Source organism: Bos taurus, chromosome 13 (genome assembly GCF_002263795.3).
Source record: "Bos taurus isolate L1 Dominette 01449 registration number 42190680 breed Hereford chromosome 13, ARS-UCD2.0, whole genome shotgun sequence".
Classification (NCBI taxonomy): Eukaryota; Metazoa; Chordata; class Mammalia; order Artiodactyla; family Bovidae; genus Bos; species Bos taurus.
The window spans coordinates 40472386-40493308 of NC_037340.1; the positions used below are offsets into that span (position 1 = coordinate 40472386).

Here is a 20923-nt window from a genome sequence, read left to right on the forward strand (position 1 = left end):
AAGAAAAAAAAGGCTCATAAAAAGTTGGCCTAGTGGCACAAAGGAGGGTAATTAGTTCTCAGCATTCAGGATCAAAAACACCGCAGAACAAGAAACAAAAGAGCGCCCCCCTGCCTCTAGAGGTGGTGGTGTAGGTAGGAATCTGTCAACCAGCATTTAAAATTTTTTCAGTTTGAAACTAGTCTTTTAAAGAAAGGAAATTCCCAAATGAAGTCCTTCCCACTGTGTTAGCATCAGCTAAGGCAAGTGTGTATCAAGAGAAGGCCAGCTTCTGTAGGAAAAGGCTGTGAATATAGTTTAGTTGGCAGTTTTCTAAACAAATCTTAGATACATGAAATTATTTCCCTTTTAAAAATATGAAAACAAATATCAAACCCAGGGCATGTTCAAAATCCTTAGCAGGTAAATTGCTTTTCACCTTTTCTACCAGAAATTGTGATCAATTTAGTAAGCAAATATGTACATACATCTTGACCCTGCAGTTATGCTTTACCATAGAATATTATTGATATTATTAAATGTATCCAAGACCTTTCTTGAAATATTTTCTCTCCTGTTAATACGTTGTCTGAACATTTCTACCCTATGAACACAAAGAGATAGGTATCAAAAACTCAACACACACAAACACACACACACACACACACTGCTGGGTGAAATTCATAAATCTTAAAAAAACTAGTAAAGAGAAAAATGCACCATAATATGGTGTGAATTTTTTTTTTTTAAATAAGCCAACAGAGGAAAAAAATTGTCTTGAATATCTTTATCCAGAGAGTTCATGCCTACCTATATATTCTGCTATTGAGACAATTATTGTCCAGAGTGAGAGTTGACCTTCTGTTTCAGGAGCTCTTTCTAGCTACAGTGGGCCATTGGCAACTGCCTGCTGAAAATAAAATCTGAAGACTTGGTTTTAAAACTGGAGACTTCAGTATAACCTGAAATGATCCTGACGGTGTGGACAGGTGGACTGGGCAATTGACTTACTTTTGAAACACAGCAGGAGGACAAAGAGTACATGGAAACTTGTGGGAAAAAAACTGAAACACAAGTATTTTCTTGAATGGATCCACTGGAAATGAGAAAAATGAATTCCTTCCATTCATTTGAGTATTTTTATTCACGAAAGCTAGTAGCTTGTCTGTAAGCAATCTGCCTGCAATGCAGGAGACTTGGGTTTGATTCCTGGGTCAGGAAGATCCCCTGGAGAAGGAAATGGCAACCCACTCCAGTATTCTTGCCTGGAGAATCCCATGGACAGAGGAGCCTGGCAGGCTTCAGTTCGTGGGGTCACAAGAGTTGGACACGACTTAAGGACTAGACCACCATTCACGAAACTGTTCTTGCAGACATGATCTCATTTGAATCCCATGGGAATGCACAGATGAGACTGTATTCCTGCCCAGTCCCACCCACTCTCCAACCTCTGTGCATCCACCAAGTTCTTTCACCCAGACCATGGAAGGGCAGTTGAACAGTTTCCTTCTGAGCACAGTCATGGATGATAAGCCCTGTAATAAGTCTTGAAATCAGCCCTACTTCAACTTTCTTCTTTTTAAAGTTATTCTGGCTATTCTAGGTCCTTTGCACTTCCATATGAATTTTAGAATCAGTTTGTCAATTTCTATTTTTTTAAAAAAAAGCCCACTGGAATTTTGATTGGGATTCCACCGAATCTATTAATCAATTTGGGGAGAGTTAACATCTTAAAATTGTTGAGCCTCCTGACCCATATTTCTCTTCATTTCTTTAGATCTTCTTTAATGTCTCCTGGAAAAATATACAGTCTTCAGTCTACAGAACTTTCACATCAATTGTCAGATTTATCTCTAAGTATTTTATATTTTTATGCTGTTATAAAATATTTTTTTCAATTTTTTATTTCCTATTATTTGTTGCTGGCATATGAAAATGCAATCATTTTTTGTTTACTGATCTTTTGTTCAACAATTTTAATAAAGCTCACTTGTTAGTTGAGAGGCAGTAGAAACCAGAGATCAGACACAACCTTAGTCTGATGAGAGGGTATTTGTCATGTTAATGACATGTCAATGGGTGGACCTCTATTTCTCTATCAGCTGTAGGACAAGAGGATCAATCTCTCTGAGCTTCAGGATAATAATGCCTACCTTGCTACATTATCTTAGGGTCCACGGATCATGTGTGTTAAAGAGCAAATACTCAGTGCCTGCTGCATATTCTAAGCTCTCTATGGAAATTTGTGTTGTGCCTCCAAGTGCTAAGCACTCTTTAGGCCCTAAGTAAGTGCTTGAAAAGTCCTTATTTATTTACCAATCAAGAAGTACTCTCCATTAAGAGCCAAAGGCTAAGTTCTTAGTTAATGTATATGCTGTTTTTAAACATAGAAGAGTCTGTCAGAGTCCATTTCCCCTTGGTCCACCCTGGAATTTACCTTTATGGCTTCTCTCCAGCCAAAGGCATCCTGCATCTCTTTACCTGAGGACATTCTCTGGTTCAGGGGCTGCTTGGAAGAGCTCATGGAAGATTGGAACTAATAGGCAGCTAACATCCCAATGGCAACTCCATATCCCCCCATTAGCATGATTTCGTTCTTTTCTACACAGTCCCGTAGGAGTCCCTGCTGAATTGTGCCCACAGTGGTCACTGGCTCATATAGGCACACAGACCTGGCTTCTTCTCTCCTCTGTGTCACATCCTCTCTTTCTCAATCACTTCAAGGAATCACCTCCTCAATTAGCTATTTGTGCCCTAAAACATCACATGAGATCTGCTTTGGGGAATGGAACCAAGGCAGGTCATTTGACAAATGATGAAGCAAGTTAGAAGCAGAGCTAGAGTTAGAACCCAGTCTTCTGAATCTAGACTATATCTCTAGTCCTAGCGGGTATGGAGTGATACACTTGACACAATGATAACACGATGTCAAGAAGCATTTAGCTGGACACCGACAGGGCAGCACTGACTCTGTCTGCCTGCCTCCTAAGCCTGGTTTTACCAAGTATGAGCCTGACTGGATGTGGTTTCAAGCAGCAACATAAACAGATAACAACTGAATGAGGGGCTCAGGTTCTGGTCACTAAAGCCAGGGAGGGAAATTTCTCTAAGGTAATGGAATAGTTGTGGTAAGGGGTATTTTTAAAAACTCTGCTAAAGCTGAAACTCCAATACTTTGGCCACCTCATGCGAAGAGTTGACTCATTGGAAAAGACTCTGATGCTGGGAGGGATTGGGGGCAGGAGGAGAAGGGGACGACAGAGAATGAGATGGCTGGATGGCATCACCGACTCGATGGACATTGGTTTGAGTAAACTCTGGAGTTGGTGATGGACAGGGAGGCCTGGCGTGCTTCGATTCATGGGGTCGCAAAGAGTCAGACAAGACTGAGTGACTGAACTGAACTGAATGAAAACTGAGAGAGGAGGCTTAAGGCAGTAGAGCACATCTGGACATTTGACTTAATAATGCAAGTTTTTAAAATCCCAGAAGTAGGTATCAGCAGCATCTCCTGGAGTACATGTTTCCATAAGCAGGGCATGTGTACCCATCTGACCCATTGGTAATGGTGGGTGTGGAGTTTGATGGTGTTCTGGGGTTCCAGAAAGATGCCTATCCCCATAACATTATTAAGTCAATTTTTAGAAAGTAAACAGAAGGTGCTACATTAAATATCACCACTGTCAATAGCATAGTATACTAAAAAAAGCAGGAAAGAAGTGATGGATTTGCTTCTCATGCAGTACCATATGGCTGCATATAGAATGAGGTAGAACTATGGTCCTATGGATATGACACAGAAAGATCTCTAAGACATATATATTAAGCGTAAAAAGAAGATGCAGAAATGTGAAAAGAATATATTAAGTGATACAGTAGTTAGAGATATAGAAATGGAGGTGGAGAATAGTATGAAAATTCCTTAAAAATATAAACATAGTTGCCATATGATCCAGCAGTTCAACTCCTGGACATATATCCAGAAAAGACAAAAACTCAAATTGGAAAAGTTTCAGGCCCAATGTTCATAGCAGCACTGTTTACAATACCCAGAACATGGAGGTAATCTAAATGTCCATGGACAGGTGAATATATAAAGAAGATTGTATACACACACACACACACGCAAATATATACAATGGAATATTACTCAGCCATTAAAAAGAACAAAATACTGCCATTTGCGGCAACATGAATGGACCTAGAGATTATCATACTAAGTGAAGTAAGTCAGACAAAGACAAATATCACATGATATCACTTATATGTGAAATCTAAAAATACATATATAAATGAATTTAATTATAAAATAGAAATAGACTCATATACATAGGAAAACTTATAGTTACCAAAGAGGAGAAAAGGAGACAAGGGGATAAATTAGGAGTTTGAGATTAACAGATACACACAACCATATATAACACACATAATCAATAAGGACCTACTGTATAGCACAGGGGACTCTACTCAATATTCTGCAATAATCCACATGGTAAAAGAATCTAATAAACAATGGATATAGGTATCCATTGTTGAATCACTTTGCTGTATACCTGAAACTAACACAGCATTATAAGTCAACTATACTTCAATTTAGAGAAAGAAATACAGAAACATATGTGAGTTCCTGATGGAAAGGAACATGGAGACTGTTATGGGCTGAATTGTGTCTTCTAAAATTCACATGTCAAAGCCCTAAGCCCTTGTACCTCAGAATGTGACTGTGTTTGGGGACAGAGTCTTTAAAGAGGTGATTGAGGGGCCTCCCTCGTGGCTCAGTGGTAAAGAATTCACCTGCCAAGGCAGTAGACCCGGGTTTGACCCCTGGTCCGGGAAGATCCAAAGACTGTGGGGCAACTAAGCAGGTGCACCACGACTACTGAGCCTATGCTTGAGAGTCCAGGAACCACAACTTATGAGCCCATGTGCAGCGACTGCTGAAGCCCGAGTGCCCTAGAGCTGTGCTTGGGAAGCCACCTCGATGAGAAGCCCACATATACAACTGGAGAGTAGCCCTGCTCACCACAGCTAGAGAAAAGCCCGAGCAGCAATGAAGACCTAGTTCAGCCAAAAATAAATAAATAAAAATTTTAAAAAATTGATTTAGATTAAAAAAAAAAACTTGATTGAGGTAAAACGAGGTCACTAGAGTGGGTGGGGTTAATCCAAAATGACAGGTGTCCTTATAAGAAAGGAGATTGGAATACACATGTGCACAGATGGAAAATCACATGAAGACACAGGGAGACTATGGCACGTCTGAGCCAAGGAAACAGGTTTCAGAAGAAACCAGCTCTGCCCAAACCTTGATCTCGGACTTCTGGGCTCCAGAACTGTGGGAAAAGAAAGTTCTGTTCTTTAAGCCACCCAGTCTATGGTACTTTGTTATGGGAGCCAGAGCAATTAATACAGGGCCACCAGAGAAGCCAGCTTCCACACTGACCATCTAGTCACACGGAGAAAATAATATCTTCTTCAGATAAAAGGCTCAATTCAGTTCAGTTGTTCAGTCATGTTTGACTCTTTACGACCCCATGGACTGCAGCACACCAGGATTCCCTGTCCATCACCAACTACCGGAGCTTACCCAAACTCATGTCCATCAAGTCAGTGATGCCATTCAACCATCTCATCCTCTGTTGTCCCCTTCTCCTCCCGCCTTCAATCTTTCCCAGCATCAGGGTCTTTTCCAGTAAGTCAGTTCTTCTCATCAGATGGCCAAAGTATTGGAGTTTCAGCTTCAGTATCAGTCCTCCCAATGAATATTCAGGGATGATTTCCTTTAGGATTGACTGTTTCGATCTCCTTGCAGTCCAAGGGACTCTCAAGAGTCTTCTCCAACACGACAGTAAGCATCAGTTCTTCAGCGCTCAGCTTTCTTTAGAGTCCAACTCTCACATCCATACATGACTACTGGAAAAACCATAGCTTTGAGTAGATGGACCTTTATTGGCAAAGTAATGTCTCTGCTTTTTAATATGCTGTCTAGGTTGGGCATAGCTTTTCTTCCAAGGAGCAAGCATCTTTTATTTTCATGGCTGCAGTCACCATCTGCAGTGATTTTAGAGTCCCCCAAAATAAGGTCTCTCAGTGTTTTCATTGTTTCCCCATCTATTTGCCATGAGGTGATGGGACCAGATGTCATGATCTTAGTTTTCTGAATGTTGAGCTTTAAGCCAACTTTTTCACGTTCCTCTTTCACTTTCATCAAGAGGCTCTTTAGTTCCTCTTTGCTTTCTTCCATGAAAGAGGTAACATCTGTGTATCTGAGGTTACTGATATTATTCCTGGCAATCTTGATTCCAGCCTGTGCTTCATCCAGCCCGGCATTTGGCATGATGTACTCTGCATAGAAGTTAAATAAGCAGGGTGACAACACCATAGTTTAAAAGCATCAATTCTTTGGTGCTCAGCTTTCTTTATAGTCCAACTCTCACATCCATACATGACTACTGGAGAAACCATAGCCTCGACTAGATGGACCTTTGTTGGCAAAGTAATGTCTCTGCTTTTGAATATGCTATCTAGGTTGGTCATAACTTTCCTTCCAAGGAGTAAGCATCTTTAGGGGGTGATAAATGTTCTAGAATTAGATAGGTGTGATGGTTGCACAACTTGATGCATATGCTAAACACCACTGAACTGTACACTTTCAAATAGTGAATTTTATCTTCTGTAAACTATACTTCAATTTTTGGGAGGTTTTTATTTTTATTTTTAACTATTTTTTCTTATTGAAGTAGAGTTGATTTGTTAATACAATGTTGTGTCAATCTCTGCTGTACAGCAAGGTGACTCAGTTATACACCTATGCATTATTTTTTTAATATTCTTTTCCATTATGGTTTATCACAGGATACTGAATATAGTTCCCTGTGCTAATATACCTCAGTTTTTTTTAATGGCTACTTTGTCCCATCAGCCAGTATTTTGGGATGGTTCGCTGGGCTGGGTTCTGGTCCCAAAGCTGGGCTGAAGAATTCCAGAGAAATAGATGCCAATCTCTCTTTCTCTGAAGAAGACTTAAAGTTGACTTATGGTAGCGAACCATTGCTTTAAAATACTCACTGTGCATTATTTAACTAGCTGAAGGACTTCGCTACTGTTTGAGTGGTTAAGAATGTACCTTCCAAAGGAGGGGACTCAGCTTCGATCCCTGGTTGAGGAACTAAGATCCCATATGGCACTGGGCAACTAAACCCACATGCTACAGCTAGAGAGTTCACATGCCTCCATGAAGACCTAGCCCAGCCAAAAAAACCAAGATTCGAGTTGAGTCCAACCCCAAAAAGTCCATTCCAAGAAGAAGCAATGCCTCTGTCACACCTCCACACACCCATACCAGCTTCTGCTTCAGGGGCAGCGGCCCATTCCCTCCTATTTCCCTGCACCCACAGACACTTGCCATTGTGAGAAGCCAGGGAAGACGGAGTCTGAGAGCCTGGGCTCTGTGCTGTCTCATGCGGGTTGAAGCACCATACCTCCTCTCTTGAGCTGTGTGGCCTTGGCTGGATGGCTTACCCTTGCTGTGCCTCAGACTCCTCGTCTGGAAAATGGGGATGGTGTACGTAAACAGCTAGGAAGAGCCTCTGTTCATTTGAATTGTATGATGCTATTTACCAGTGCACGCACGCACACACACACACACACACACACACTAAAAAATTGAAGCAGTCGCCATTCCACTTTGGTGACATGGGAAAGTCCTAGGAAAGTAGGAATGCTCTTTGTCCTCTAAGAGATGTGGGGACCATTGCTTAATGAATATCTTCTATGGGCCAAGCCTGTTCTAAGAGTTTCTCAAATGTTACTTCCCTCTTGCCACACATATAAATAAAAGAAATCAATAAAAATTATTTAAGGGAAGCCCTAATAAATAAAACTATGTATTAATTTATTATTTATTAAGCAGAATTTTCTGATAAACAATTTATTACTTATCAAACACATATTTATTAATAACTTATTATTTATTAAGTAAAACTGTTTAATACATAATATATTATTTACTCAATAAAAGTTAAAGTAGAATTTAATTTTTAATTGTCTACTTCTAGGCTATTTTTACATTATAAATTAGCTTATTATTTATTAAATTATAAAATTTATTAAATTATAAAATTTATTAAATAAAAATTCAGTACTCTCACTTTAAATCAGCAAAGTGAAGTATTTAAGATGTTAAGAAATGTCACAGAGCTGCATAGCTGATAGGAAGCAGTTGTTGTTTAGTTGCTAAGCCGTATCTTTGCATCAGGTGGCCAAATTATTGGAGTTTCAGCCTCAGTATCAGTCTTTCCAATGAATATTCAGGGTTGATTTCCTTTAGTATTGACTGGTTTGATCTTCTTGCAGTCCAAGGGACTCTCAAGAGTCTGTCACTATCACCATTTTGCAAATGAGGAATTTGAAGTACAGCAGGGTTAAGTAAGCTGCCTAAGGTCACACAGCTTGTAAGAGGAGGTGATAGTATACAGCACAGAGGGGAGCCCAAACCCTCAGCCTCTGTATTCTGTGTCTTTTCTAGGACACAATAGCAAGTGTTTATTGCCTCAGGGAGGGTGTTCTGGGTGCCAGTCACCATCCAGATGCCCCAGGAATGAATAAAGCCGACGTTTCTACAGAGACACAAGCCATGGATAATTGCAGACAATATGAAGAGTAGAGCATTCTACACCCAGTGCCCCGTCACCTGGTAAACACGATCACATAGTCATCAAACTCAATGGTATTTATTATGGAGAATCCTTTGGTTTCAACCTGTCTTGAGTTTTAAGAGCAGCGCATCCCTTTGTTTCCAATCCTTGTAGTTAGGAGTATTGTTGAACCTTGGCAAGAAGTGCATCTAAGTGGCATACAATTATGAAATCCACCAAATGAATTTTAAGGAGATTCTCAGGATTCAAAGATAGTTCACATGCACAACCAGGAATACGGATAATCCTCAGCCAGGTGGAACCAAGCCACCATTCAGTCCTATGGTGCAGGGTTTGTCATTCCAAATCTATCACCTCTGATGACTACTTTGTCAACAATGGGAGGATCCTAGAAACCTCATGGAAGCACAAATTCAGGGATTTCAGGGAAACTCTAGGTTCAGAAGGGCTATGGGGCAGAGGGAGCCCAGTTCCTTTAAGCGACAAGTCTCTAGTACAGCCATTCAGTCACTCTGTTATTCTATTTTTCAGTTGTTATTTAGCTTCCATAGAATTTACATAATTTAGAGACTTACACATTAATTGTTGTTTGACATGATATGAAGTCAAATGAGATCTATGTTTTCTTTACTGGAATTTGAACACAATTCTTATTGTTTTCAAATTAGCTACTACTAATGCCTTAGAACCTAATGCTCTTCCTAAGTTCATATATTGCTGTGTTAATTAGTCAGGCTTTTCCAGAGAGACAGACCCAGTATGATAGATAGATAGGTAGATAGATACACAGACATGCCTCATTGTTCTGTGCTTCACTTTATTGTACTTTGCAGATACTGGGTTTTTCACAAATCAAAGATTTGTGGCACCCGGCACCAAGCAAGTCTATGCATGCTATTTTTCTAGTAGTACTTGCTTATTTTATGTCTCTGTGTTAAATTTCAGTAATTTTCTCAATATTTCAAAATTTTAAATTATTATATTTTTGATGGTGATCTGCAGTCAGTGTTCTTTCATGTTACTATTGAAAAAAATTATGACTCACTGAAGGCTCAGATGATGGCAAGCATTTTTTTTAGCAATAAGATATTTTTAATTAAGGTATGTGCATTTTTTTAAGATACAATACTGCTGCACACTTAATAGACCAGTAAAGTGTAAACATATGTACTGGGAAACCAAAACACTTGTTTGACTTGCTTTATTGCAATACTTGCTTTATTGAGGTTGTCTGGAAATGAACTTGCAATGTCTCCAAGGTGCACTTAAATCTGTACCTAGACAGAGTGAGAGAGAGATTAACATATTTTAAGGAATTGGCCTATGCAGTTATTGGGACCAGAAAGAGCTAAGTCCATTGGGCAGGCCTGCAGACTGGACATAACAACAGAAGATAATGTTGCAGTCTTGAGTCTGAACACAAGTAGTCTGGAAGCAGAATTCCTTTTTATTCTGGGGACTTCAATCTTTTCTCTGAAGACCTTCAACTGATTTAGATGAGGCCCACCCACATTAATGGAGAAGGAAATGGCAACCCACTCTAGTATTCTTCCCTGGAAAACTCCATGGACAGCGGAGCCTGGCAGGCTACAGTGCATGGGGTCGCAAAGAATCAGGCACGACTGAGCAACCAACACTTTCACCTGCATTATGAAGAGCAGTCTGTTTTACTCAAAATCCTCAGATTGAAATCTAAAAAATACATGCACAGCAACATCTAGACTGGTATGTGACTAAATAAGGAGCATTATGGCCTAACCATATGCAGATATGCAGATGACACCACCCTTATGACAGAAAGTGAAGAGGAACTAAAAAGCCTCTTGATGAAAGTGAAAGTGGAGAGTGAAAAAGTTGGCTTAAAGCTCAACATTCAGAAAACTAAGATCATGACATCTGGTTCCATCACTTCATGGCAAATAGATGGGGAAACAGTGGAAACAGTGTCAGACTTTATTTTTTGGGGCTCCAAAATCACTGCAGATGGTGACTGCAGCCATGAAATTAAAAGACGCTTACTCCTTGGAAGGAAAGTTATGACCAACCTAGATTGCATATTAAAAAGCAGAGACATTACTTTGCCAACAAAGGTCCGTCTAGTCAAGGCTATGTATGGTCATGTATGGATATGAGAGTTGGACTGTGAAGAAAGCTGAGCACCGAAGAATTGATGCTTTTGAACTGTGGTGTTGGAGAAGACTCTTGAGAGCCCCCTGGACTGCAAGGAGACCCAACTAGTCCATCCTAAAGGAGATCAGTCCTGGGTGTTCATTGGAAGGACTGATGCTGAAGCTGAAACTCCAATACTTTGGCCACCTCATTCGAAGAGTTGACTCATTGGAAAAGACCCTGATTCTGGGAGGGATTGGGGGCAGAAGGAGAAGGGGATGACAGAGGATGAGATGTTTGGATGGCATTACCAACTCAATGGACATGAGTTTGGGTAAACTCCAGGAGTTGGTAATGGACAGGGAGGCCTGGTGTGCTGCGATTCATGGGGTCACAAAGAGTCGGACACGACTGAGCAACTGAACTGAACTGATGGCCTAACCAAGTTGACGCATAAAATTAATGACCACACTTCCCCTCTTGATCACTATTACCTACCACCAAGGATGGCATCTCTCCTTCTACTTCCTACTTCCTGATGAGTTATGACCTCCACCTCTCCCCCACCATGCTTGACCATCTTTCTACTTTATTTCTAGATCTTCATTGTTCTGTGTAGAAGCCATCAGATACACGGTCCTAAAATATTAATTTTAACAAATTAAAATAAAATGAGATTCAAATTTCAGTCCCAGGCTTGCACTAGCTACATTCATGTGCTCAATAATCACATGTGGCTGGTGGCTACCATACTGGACAGTACAGAGTAGAACATTTCCATCATTGCCAAAGGTCCCAATAGGCAGAGCTGCTCTAAATGTTTATTCACTCTAGCTTTGCCTTTGCTATCTAAGCCTCTCTCCTCAGACATTGACTCTCACTGAATCTCAGAGTTCTACTTTTGCCATCTCCTTTTCCTTCCGGAGAGTCCTTTGAGTGCCCTGCAAGTTTAAGCAACTGGCCTAACATCACACTGCCACTTCAATTCCCAAGTCTTTCCTTTCTTAGCCTCCATTCTATACGGCCTTGAAACTCACCTTAGTTACTTATCTTTTTTTATTTTTCTTGAAAGAGATGTGTAAAGAATATACTATGTGACCCAGAAGGGTTTTCATATATACATAGTTTACTGTTTGGGAAAGCAGTATTCTATATGGCCTTGAAACTCATCTTAGTTACTGATCTTTTTTTATTTTTTGACACTACCACAAGTTTATAATTTCGACACTACCAACAACTGGCCAAGAACATGGTGGTAGTGTGATGTTAGGCCAGTTGCTTAAACTTGCAGAGCACTCAAAGGTCTCTCAATAAATTCTCATTGAGGATGTTGCAGAAAGATAGTTTGATGCATCTGTGTAATTCTTGCATATGGAATGTTTGTGTATGGGTTAGAATGAGTAATGCTAGCTGCTGAAACAAACAACCCCAAAAGATCAGTGACTCAACACAATAAAGGTTTACTTCTTGCCTAAGTTATAGTCCTATGCTCTTTATAGCCATTCACTCTTCTTCCAGGGCCTCTGATCTCTTTTTTTCATCCAACTGGTCACCTAGTTAAAAGTGGGGAAGATAGTACAGGATCTTCAGGTCTGGAAGTGGCTGCATCTCTTTTGCTCAGTTTTATTGCCCAGATTGGGTCAAATAGACCCAACGCACTGCTAGAAAGAATGAGAAATGTAGTCTTTCTGAAGGCTAAGGAGGAAAATTAACACAATGGCAACCACACAGTGATCTATCACAGTATGTAGAAGAAACGATTCTATGTCAAGGAATACTGCTTTCCCAAAGAATAAACTATGTATATATAAAAACTCTTCTTGGTCACATAGTATATTCTTTACACATCTCTTTCAAGAAAAATAAAAAAAGATCAGTAACTAATGTGAGTTTCAAGGCCATATAGAATGGAGGCTAAGAAAGGATAGACTTGGGAATTGAAAGAGTCTGTGTTTGAATTTCGACACTACCACTAACTGGCCAAGAACATGGTGGCAGTGTGATATTAGGCCAGTTGCTTAAACTTGCAAGGCACTCAAAGGACTCTCATGGGGTTTAAATGAGGACTCTCATGGGTTTGCACTGGTGTATGCACTTAGTGGCAGGAGTGGCTAAAGACATAAATATATATATAGTGGCTAAAGACACACACATACACACACACACACATATATGTGATGCTGTGGACTTTCTCCCACTTTCTATTTTTTGAGTCATCTCTACTTACAGACTGTGCAGTGATTGCAAAATGATACTTTCTTGTGTTCATGTCTGTTATGGGTTGAATCATTTATTGTCTAACCATGCCCCCAATTTATATGTTGAAGTCACAACTCCCAGTATCTAAGAATGTGACTTTCTTTCAAAGTAGAGTCATTGCAGGTATAATTAGTGAAGATGAGGTTATACTGGAGGAAGGTGAGCCCCTAATCCAACATGACTGGTATCCTTATAAAAGGGGAAATTTGGAAACACACATACACACAGGGGGAATGCCATGTGAAAATAAAGGCAGGGATTCAGTGATGCATCCACAAGCCAAGGAATGCAGAAGATGGCTAGCAAGCCATGGAAGCTAGAGGAGTGGCATGGGATAGATTCTCCCTCAGTGCTCTCAGAAGGAATCATTCCTGCCAACACTCTGATCTCAGACTTCTGACTTCCAGAACTATGACACAATGAATTTCTGCTATTTAAGCCACCCAGTGTGTGGTACTCTATCATGGTAGCCCTGGGAAACTAATATAATGTCCAAGCAGTTATTGACTCAAATACAGAGAATTTAATTTTAAAATGTTTGCATGGTGTTCACATTTTAAAATGTATAATGTTAATTTCAGCATATTTCTGAAATCAATTTTCCATCCATTGATTCAACTGTTTCAGAGCTACAAAAACGGCAACTTCCTAAGAGTCACTCTAAGATCCATATGACTAGCAGGATTAGAGAGTGGCTTTTTTTGCTGTTTGCTTAATGGGACTATTAGGGAACCATCTTTGGAACTAGCTCATTAATATTACATAAGTGACTGATTGCATCACCTTTGCCAAGTCCCTTATCTAACCCATACCTTTCTCCTCCTCTGAAAAACAAGAACCTGAGGCTACATTCCTCAACTAATTTCCAACTAACAAATTCTGTGGCTTTCCAACAAGCCGTTCTGTGGCTTGTAAGAAACCTTGCCCATCAAGGAAGACATGATGGCCTGTCATCCACATAAGCTAAGAGCAGAGCTGCTTACAGAAATCAGCTCTCCTAATATAAAGGGACTTAAGAGCAATAGTAAAGGAGAGTGCTCCAGAAAATTAAATATTCAAAGTGAAGAACGGTATATTAAAGGTCTGTCACCATTGAGAATGCATAATTTTAGCATAAATACTCTAAAAATATTCATTTAATTTGCTAGGTGTTATTGTTAATAAACAGATCCCGCACCTAGGTTTGTCATATGTCATTAATAAATCAGCCCAAGAATGCAAATTACAATGATTTTGAATTATCTATTAACTGTTTAATTGTATTTATTTAGACTCCTAAAATGGCCTAATAAAAATCTGGGATGCTAAAAGACTGCTTAATCTGCTTACTCTGTGTATTTGCTGAAAGTAATTAATTATATTGTTTGGGGATTTTTTTTTTCCTTGAAAAACTAATACTGGTAGGGATGGACCTACATAGAGTATTGTCAAACATGCATTTGTTTTTTGCCAGGGTTGTAGTAGAATATTGTTTGCAGTAAAATTTGTAAGGTAAACCTTTGCTCACTACCATGGGATCAACTTGGTATAATGATTTGCTCTAACAACTAAATAAAAGTAACTTCAGTACTACCCTTAGATTCAGGCAGAAGGCCCCTGCTCTGGCTTCTATATGTTACAGAGCCTGCTCTGGCCTTTGTCTGTTCATGCCACTCCATCCAAGGTGAGGAAGCCCCAGGGCCAGGGGACATGCTTTCCTGGAGGTCTCATAAACACATACACACACCCTTCTAGGACATATTCCAGGTGTCCACCACCCTGACATCTCCTGGTCAAAGGGGCCTAAGCTCCTTTCTAAGGATTAAAAGACCCTGCAGGAATTCTCCCTTTTATGAAGCCACCTTGGACAAGGTAGGAGAACATATTTTATCTACAATTTGTCATCTTGATTTATAATTGGTTAATATTTGGACAGATGGCATGAAGGTCTCCATGCATCCTCTTGCTCTGGACCTAACATATGTGAAAAGGAGGCTGAGTAACACCATCATTTTATTTTTAAAATTTTATTGGAGTATAATTGCTTTACAATGTTGTGCTAGTTTCTACTGCACAGAAAAGTGAATCAGCTATACGTATACATATATCCCCTCTTTTATGGGTTTCCTTGCAGACCTTTGAATGGTCCATCTCTTCTGTTGGTGATTTATTTCCTAGTTTAAGTCACACCTGTCACACAAGTAAGTGAAATTAATGGCTGAGAAAAAAAACACAAAAGAAGTGAAGAATAAGAGACTAAAGAAATTCTACAGCTTCTTTTTTTCTGTGGGTTTTAGGGAACGGTTATTGTTCTTCAGGAAGTTTTCCCCCAAATGAGTGATGATGATAATGATAAAAATGGATTCTTCTTCCTATGTCCTGGGCCCCCTTCTAAACACTCATACACACTAATGAATCTTATCATTATGGAAACAACACCGGCAGATCCTGCAGTAACGGCCTCCCAGTTTTACACATGAGGAACCCTGAACGTGAAGAGGTGATTTGTGCGTGGTCACACAACTGGACAGTGGAAGAAGCAGCAGGCTCCAGAGTCCCAGATGAAGTATTGTCCACCCAGCTCTGTGCAGAAATGTCAACTTTGCAAGCAACTTGCTAGCAAGTTCCCCTCTTTACCAAACATTAATGTAACCTGCAGCCTTAGCCACAGCCTGAGGGGCAGCACAGACTTTCAAGTAACAGGGTTCTACTGTCAGGGTTGAACACTGTTGCTAAGGACTGAGCATTTTGTCTTTTTCATATTTTGTTCTGCATTTAAGTGCTGGTATGGGAACAAACCCTTTCATGGATCACAGCCGTGTCATGGCAAAGGGGCTTGTGTAACTCAGTGAAGCTATGAGCCATGCCATGCAGGGCCACTCAAGGCAGACGGGTCATAGTGAAGAGTTCTGACAAAACATGGTCCACTGGAGGAGGAAATGACAACCCATTCCAGTATTCTTGCTGCAAGAACCACGTAAACAGTATGAAAAGGCAAAAAGCTATGACAATTACTAATAGCCCCAGGAAGAATGAAGTGACTAGGCCAAGGCAGAAACGACGCTCAGTTATGGATGTGTCTGGTGGTGATAAGCAAAGCCCAATGCTGTAAAGAACAATATTGCATAGGAACCTAGAATGTTAGGTTCATGAATCAAGGTAAATTGGGTGTGGTCAGCAGGAGATGGCAAGAGTGAACATTGACATCTTAGGAATCAGCACAATAAAAAGGACAGAAATTTATTTCAGATGACTACTGTGGGCAAGAATTCCTCAGAAGACATGGAGTAGTCAACAAGTCCATAGTCAACAACAGTTGACCCTCGTAGTCAACAACAGTTGGAAACGCAGTACTTGGATGCAACTTCAAAAATGACAGAATGGTCTCAGTTCATTTCCAAGGCAAACCATTCAACAACACAATAATCCAAGTCTATGCCCCAACCACTGATGCCTAAGAAGCTAAAGTTGACCACTTCTATGAACACCTACAACACCTTCCAGAACCAACACCAAAAAAAGATTTCCTTTTCATCACAGAATATCGGAATGCAAAAGTACGAAGTCAAGAGATATCTAGAATAACAGGCAAGTTTGGCTTTGGGGTGGCAAAATGAAGCAGGCAAAGGCTTACAGGGTTTTGTCAAAAGAACATTCTGATCATAGCAAACACCCTTTTCCGACAATACAAGAGATGACTCTATACATGGATATCAGATTATGTTTGCAGCTGACAATGGCACCCCACTCCAGTACTTTTGCCTAGAAAATCCCATGGAAGGAGGAGCCTGGTAGGCTGCAGTCCATGGGGTCGCTGAGGGTGGGACACGACTGAGCGACTTCACTTTCACTTTTCACTTTCATGCATTGGAGAAGGACATGGCAACCCACTCCAGTGTTCTTGCCTGGAGAATTCCAGAGATGGGGGAGCCTGGTGGGCTACCGTCTATGGGGTCGCACAGAGTCGGACACGACTGAAGCGACTTAGCAGCAGCAGCAGCAGCAGTGGCTCAGAAAATGAGCTCTTTACTGCAAAATTCAGGCTTAAATTGAAAAAAGTAGGGAAAGCCACTAGGCCATTCAGTGAAAAAAGAGTATTAGTTACTCAGTCCCATCTGACCCTTTGCTACCCCATGGACTATACAGCCTGCTAGGCTCCTCTGTCCATGCGATTTCCCAGGAAAGGAAAGTGGGAAGGGGTAGCCATTCCCTTCTCCAGGGGATTTTCCTTACCCAGGGATCGAATCTGGATCCCTGCAAGGCTGGCGGATTCTTTACCCGCTGCGCCCTTAGGGATGCCAACACTCAGCAAATTCTGGGAAGAAGGGAGGGAAGGAGTGTATGCACCTAGTCAAATTAAAGCAGTTTGATGCCCACCCCCGCAAAACACACCCATCACGGGATTACTCTAGCCCAGCCTCCATCCTCTTTACCGTGGAGGGGCGAGGATCAGGGGTCATCTTCAGACCTGGCCTTCAGAAAAGGGCCCCGCCCGAAGGAGGGCCAGGGTCTCTCCCTCAAGAACTCCGAACGGTTAGAGGAGAGGAAAGCCCCAGTCTCGCGGCAGGGGTTGGGTAGGGGTGGTACAGTGAGGCCTTGGATACCAAGTTACAAGCCCGCCTCTCCACCATCCGTACGCAGACTCGGCCCGCCCTCTTCCCGGGCGCCCCGCCCCTCTTGGCCGTCTGTCACGCCCCTGCAGGGCGTCCCGACACCGAGGCGTGTGCCCCGGCCTCCACAGCTCCTCGCCCGGGCCCTCTTGGCCGTCTGCCCCGCCTCTGAACGGCGTCCCGCCCCCGAGGCCGTCTGCCCCGCCCCTCCACGGTCCGAGCCCCGCCCCCTGCGCGGCGTCCGGGCGCCGTGTCGGCTCGCGGTGCATGTTGGGGCTGTCGCCTGGGACAACCAGGACCTCAACCGTCCCATGACGGAGCGGAGCGGCCGCGGCGGTGGGACGCGCGGGGCTTCCGCGCTTCCGAGCCCCGACTACTATGAGCAGGTGGCCCACCTCCAGCAAGGGCTGCGGAACAGGTACGGCCTAGCTGGGGCGGGGGCGGGGAGTCAGCCGGCCCGAGGGTCCACGGGAGCCCCGCCCCCGACCACGGTTCCCCTGGGCTGGAGTCCAGACCAGCCCTGTCCCCCAAACTCCCGGAGGACGGAGTTTACCGGAGACACTGCCCTCCACCCCCCCGTGGGAGGTCCCCGGCGGGAATGTCCCTGGATGCGCCCAGGAGTGAAAGCCGGAGTCTCCTGCCTGTCACTCTTAATCAAAGCGTGTGAGTTTCTCTGGTCCCCTTCCACACTCCCCTCCCCGGCCCTTCAGGTTGTCATCACGCCCTGACAGCCGCGCTCCCTCGGTGATGACAAGCCCAGGAACGCAGGCGGGAGAGTGTGTGTGTGTGTGTGCGTGTGTTTGTCAAACATGCGCCCTGTTTAAATGCACGAGACTTTTACAGGGCCAGATTTCCAGCGGGAGAAGTCCCAACTTTAAGATGGTTCGTGATACGTTGATTAAGACATGAAAAGATGAGAATCACTGAAAACCGCTTGATCACTGTAAAGAGAGAAAATTACAAAGCAATTTACTACAAATATCTACATAAAAGATTGGTTGTTGAAGCTATTATTTAGCTGCTAAGTTAATTGGAGTTGGAAATCTCATTAGTCAACAAGAAAGGAAATAGAATTTTGGATCTTTTGATAAATAGCACTTTTAATGAGTGTTTAAAAGTTACAGAGTCATTTTACTGAAGAGGGGTGCTGCACGCAGTGATGATTCTGAAATGACAATAGTTACATGTAAGGTAAAGGCAGAAGTTACTGGTTTTGAAAAGGAATTGTATTCATCCTATGCTAAATTTAATTCCTATCAGATTATTTATAGAGCATCTGCAACAGGCTTCCTTAATCTTCCTCACCTTTTAATTTATTATTATTTATTTTGTTTAACTCTTAATCTTTCTACGTCTTGTTTTCTTTCTGACATACCACTGCACACCCACCCACCCACTCACCTCTCCTCCAACTTAAAAAAAATTCAGTTCTTGTAGTGCCTTCCCTGTGCCAAGTATGAATCAACCAATTCCTGACATATGTGCATTCTTCAAGACTTCTAGGTAATGCATCAGGTGCATTATCCTGCCTATACTGAGAATTCCAAGAGGACAGGAGCCATATAGAGCTGGACCTTCGGCTCATGTTAGAGTACCTGAAATGGCAGAGGGACTGGATACATGTTTATTGAATGAGTAGAAGTGTCAGCCAGCTAGTGTCCCCCAGCTGGTGTCCAAAGTCAACCAGCTAGTGTCCAGGAGTTGGGAATGTGTTATGTAGAACTGAGTAGCCACTCATTTACCACTAAATAGTGACCATTTTCTGGTCAATCAGGAAAACTGGCATCATGATATTTCAAAAATGGTATTAAATGCACACACCTGATAATTAAGGGACAAAACATTGCTCTGTGCATCATACACTTAAAGGGCTCGTTGACTCTATTCTGTTAAAAGAGTGGCTTCCTTACCACAGGCCTTGAGTTATTTGTATCTCTTAACCCATGTTCTAATTTTATTTTTATTTTAATTTTTTGGTCTTACCATGTGGCATGTGGGATCTTAGTTCCTGGACCAGGGATCAAACCCGCAACCCCTGCATTAGAAGTGCAGAGTCTTAACCATTGGACCACCAGGGAAGTTCCCCTTAACCCAGGTTCTAATTTTAAAATGTTACTAGTTTGAATGATAGCATTAAAAAAACAAAAACGAAGTTAATTGTGAGTTATCATTTTTGTTTCCTGTGCTCAGAACACCTGGCCATTTATAGTCCTTATGGTATGATAACTGTGTAATGATTATTACTCACTTTATGTTTAATACTTAATGGTTGCACTGTTAAGCAAGGTGAGGCTGTTGAAATTATATGAAGAATCTGAGTCATGCTTTATAGCTTATTCATGGTTCTGCCTTGGGAGATTTTTTTTCATTTTTGAGTCAGTACAAATCTGTTACTGTGTGTATTCATTTTTCATTTTAAAAAGTCCCTAACTAACTCTAATGCATAGGTAATAAACACAGAGGCAAATAACTTTGGATGCAGAGAAAACTGCAAGAGAAATGTAGAAACCAAGCTTCTAGTCCATGAACAGTTATGTGACCTTGAGCTGGTCATTCAGCTTCTCTGACATGTTCATCACCAGAGATAGGGGCTTTGAGGTAAAGTAAGGCCAGAGATTTTTTTTTTTGTCTAGTAGAGCAGTGAGATTCTGTTTTGTCTAACAGAAGCAAAAGATATTAAGAAGAGGTGGCAAGAATACACAGAAGAACTATACAAAAAAGATCTTCATGACCCAGATAACCACAATGGTGTGATCACCAACCTAGAGCCAGACATCCTGGAATTCGAAGTTAAGTGGGCCTTAGGAAGTATCACTACGAGCAAAGCGAGTAGAGGTGATGGAATTCCAGTTGAGCTATTTCAAATCCTAAAAGATGATGCTGTAGAAGTGCTGCGCTCAATATGCCAGCAAATTTGGAAAACTCAGCAGTTGACACAGGACTGGAAAAGGCTGATTTTCATTCTAGTCCCAAAGAAAGGCAATACCAAAGAATGCTCAAACTACCACACAATTGCACTCATCTCACGTGCTAGTAAAGTAATGCTCAAAATTCTGCAAGCCAGGTTTCAACAGTACATGAACTGTGAACTTCCAGATGTTCAAGCTGGATTTAGAAAAGGCAGAGGAACCAGAGATCAAATTGCCAATATCTATCAGATCATCGAAAAAGCGAGTTCCAGAAAAACATCTGCTTTATTGACCATGCCAAAGCCTTTGACTGTGTGGACCACAACAAACTGGAAAATTCTTCAAGAGATGGGAATACCAAACCACCTGACCTGCCTCCTGAGAAATCTGTATGCACGTCAGGAAGCAACAGTTAGAACTG

At 41.6% G+C, this 20923-nt stretch overlaps 1 protein-coding gene across 4 annotated transcripts in view; it reads left to right on the forward strand.

Moving 5' to 3' along the window:
• The first annotated feature begins 17853 nt into the window (after positions 1 to 17853).
• KIZ (kizuna centrosomal protein) overlaps positions 17854 to 20923 on the forward strand; it is a 93212-nt gene continuing 90142 nt past the window's right edge. For 3 of the 4 annotated variants that reach the window (XM_059892557.1, XM_059892558.1, XM_005214341.5), the window contains exon 1: positions 17854 to 18011. In XM_059892557.1, the coding sequence (XP_059748540.1) occupies positions 17905 to 18011 (107 nt within the window). In that variant the 5' untranslated portion in view covers positions 17854 to 17904. 4 annotated transcript variants of the gene reach the window in all.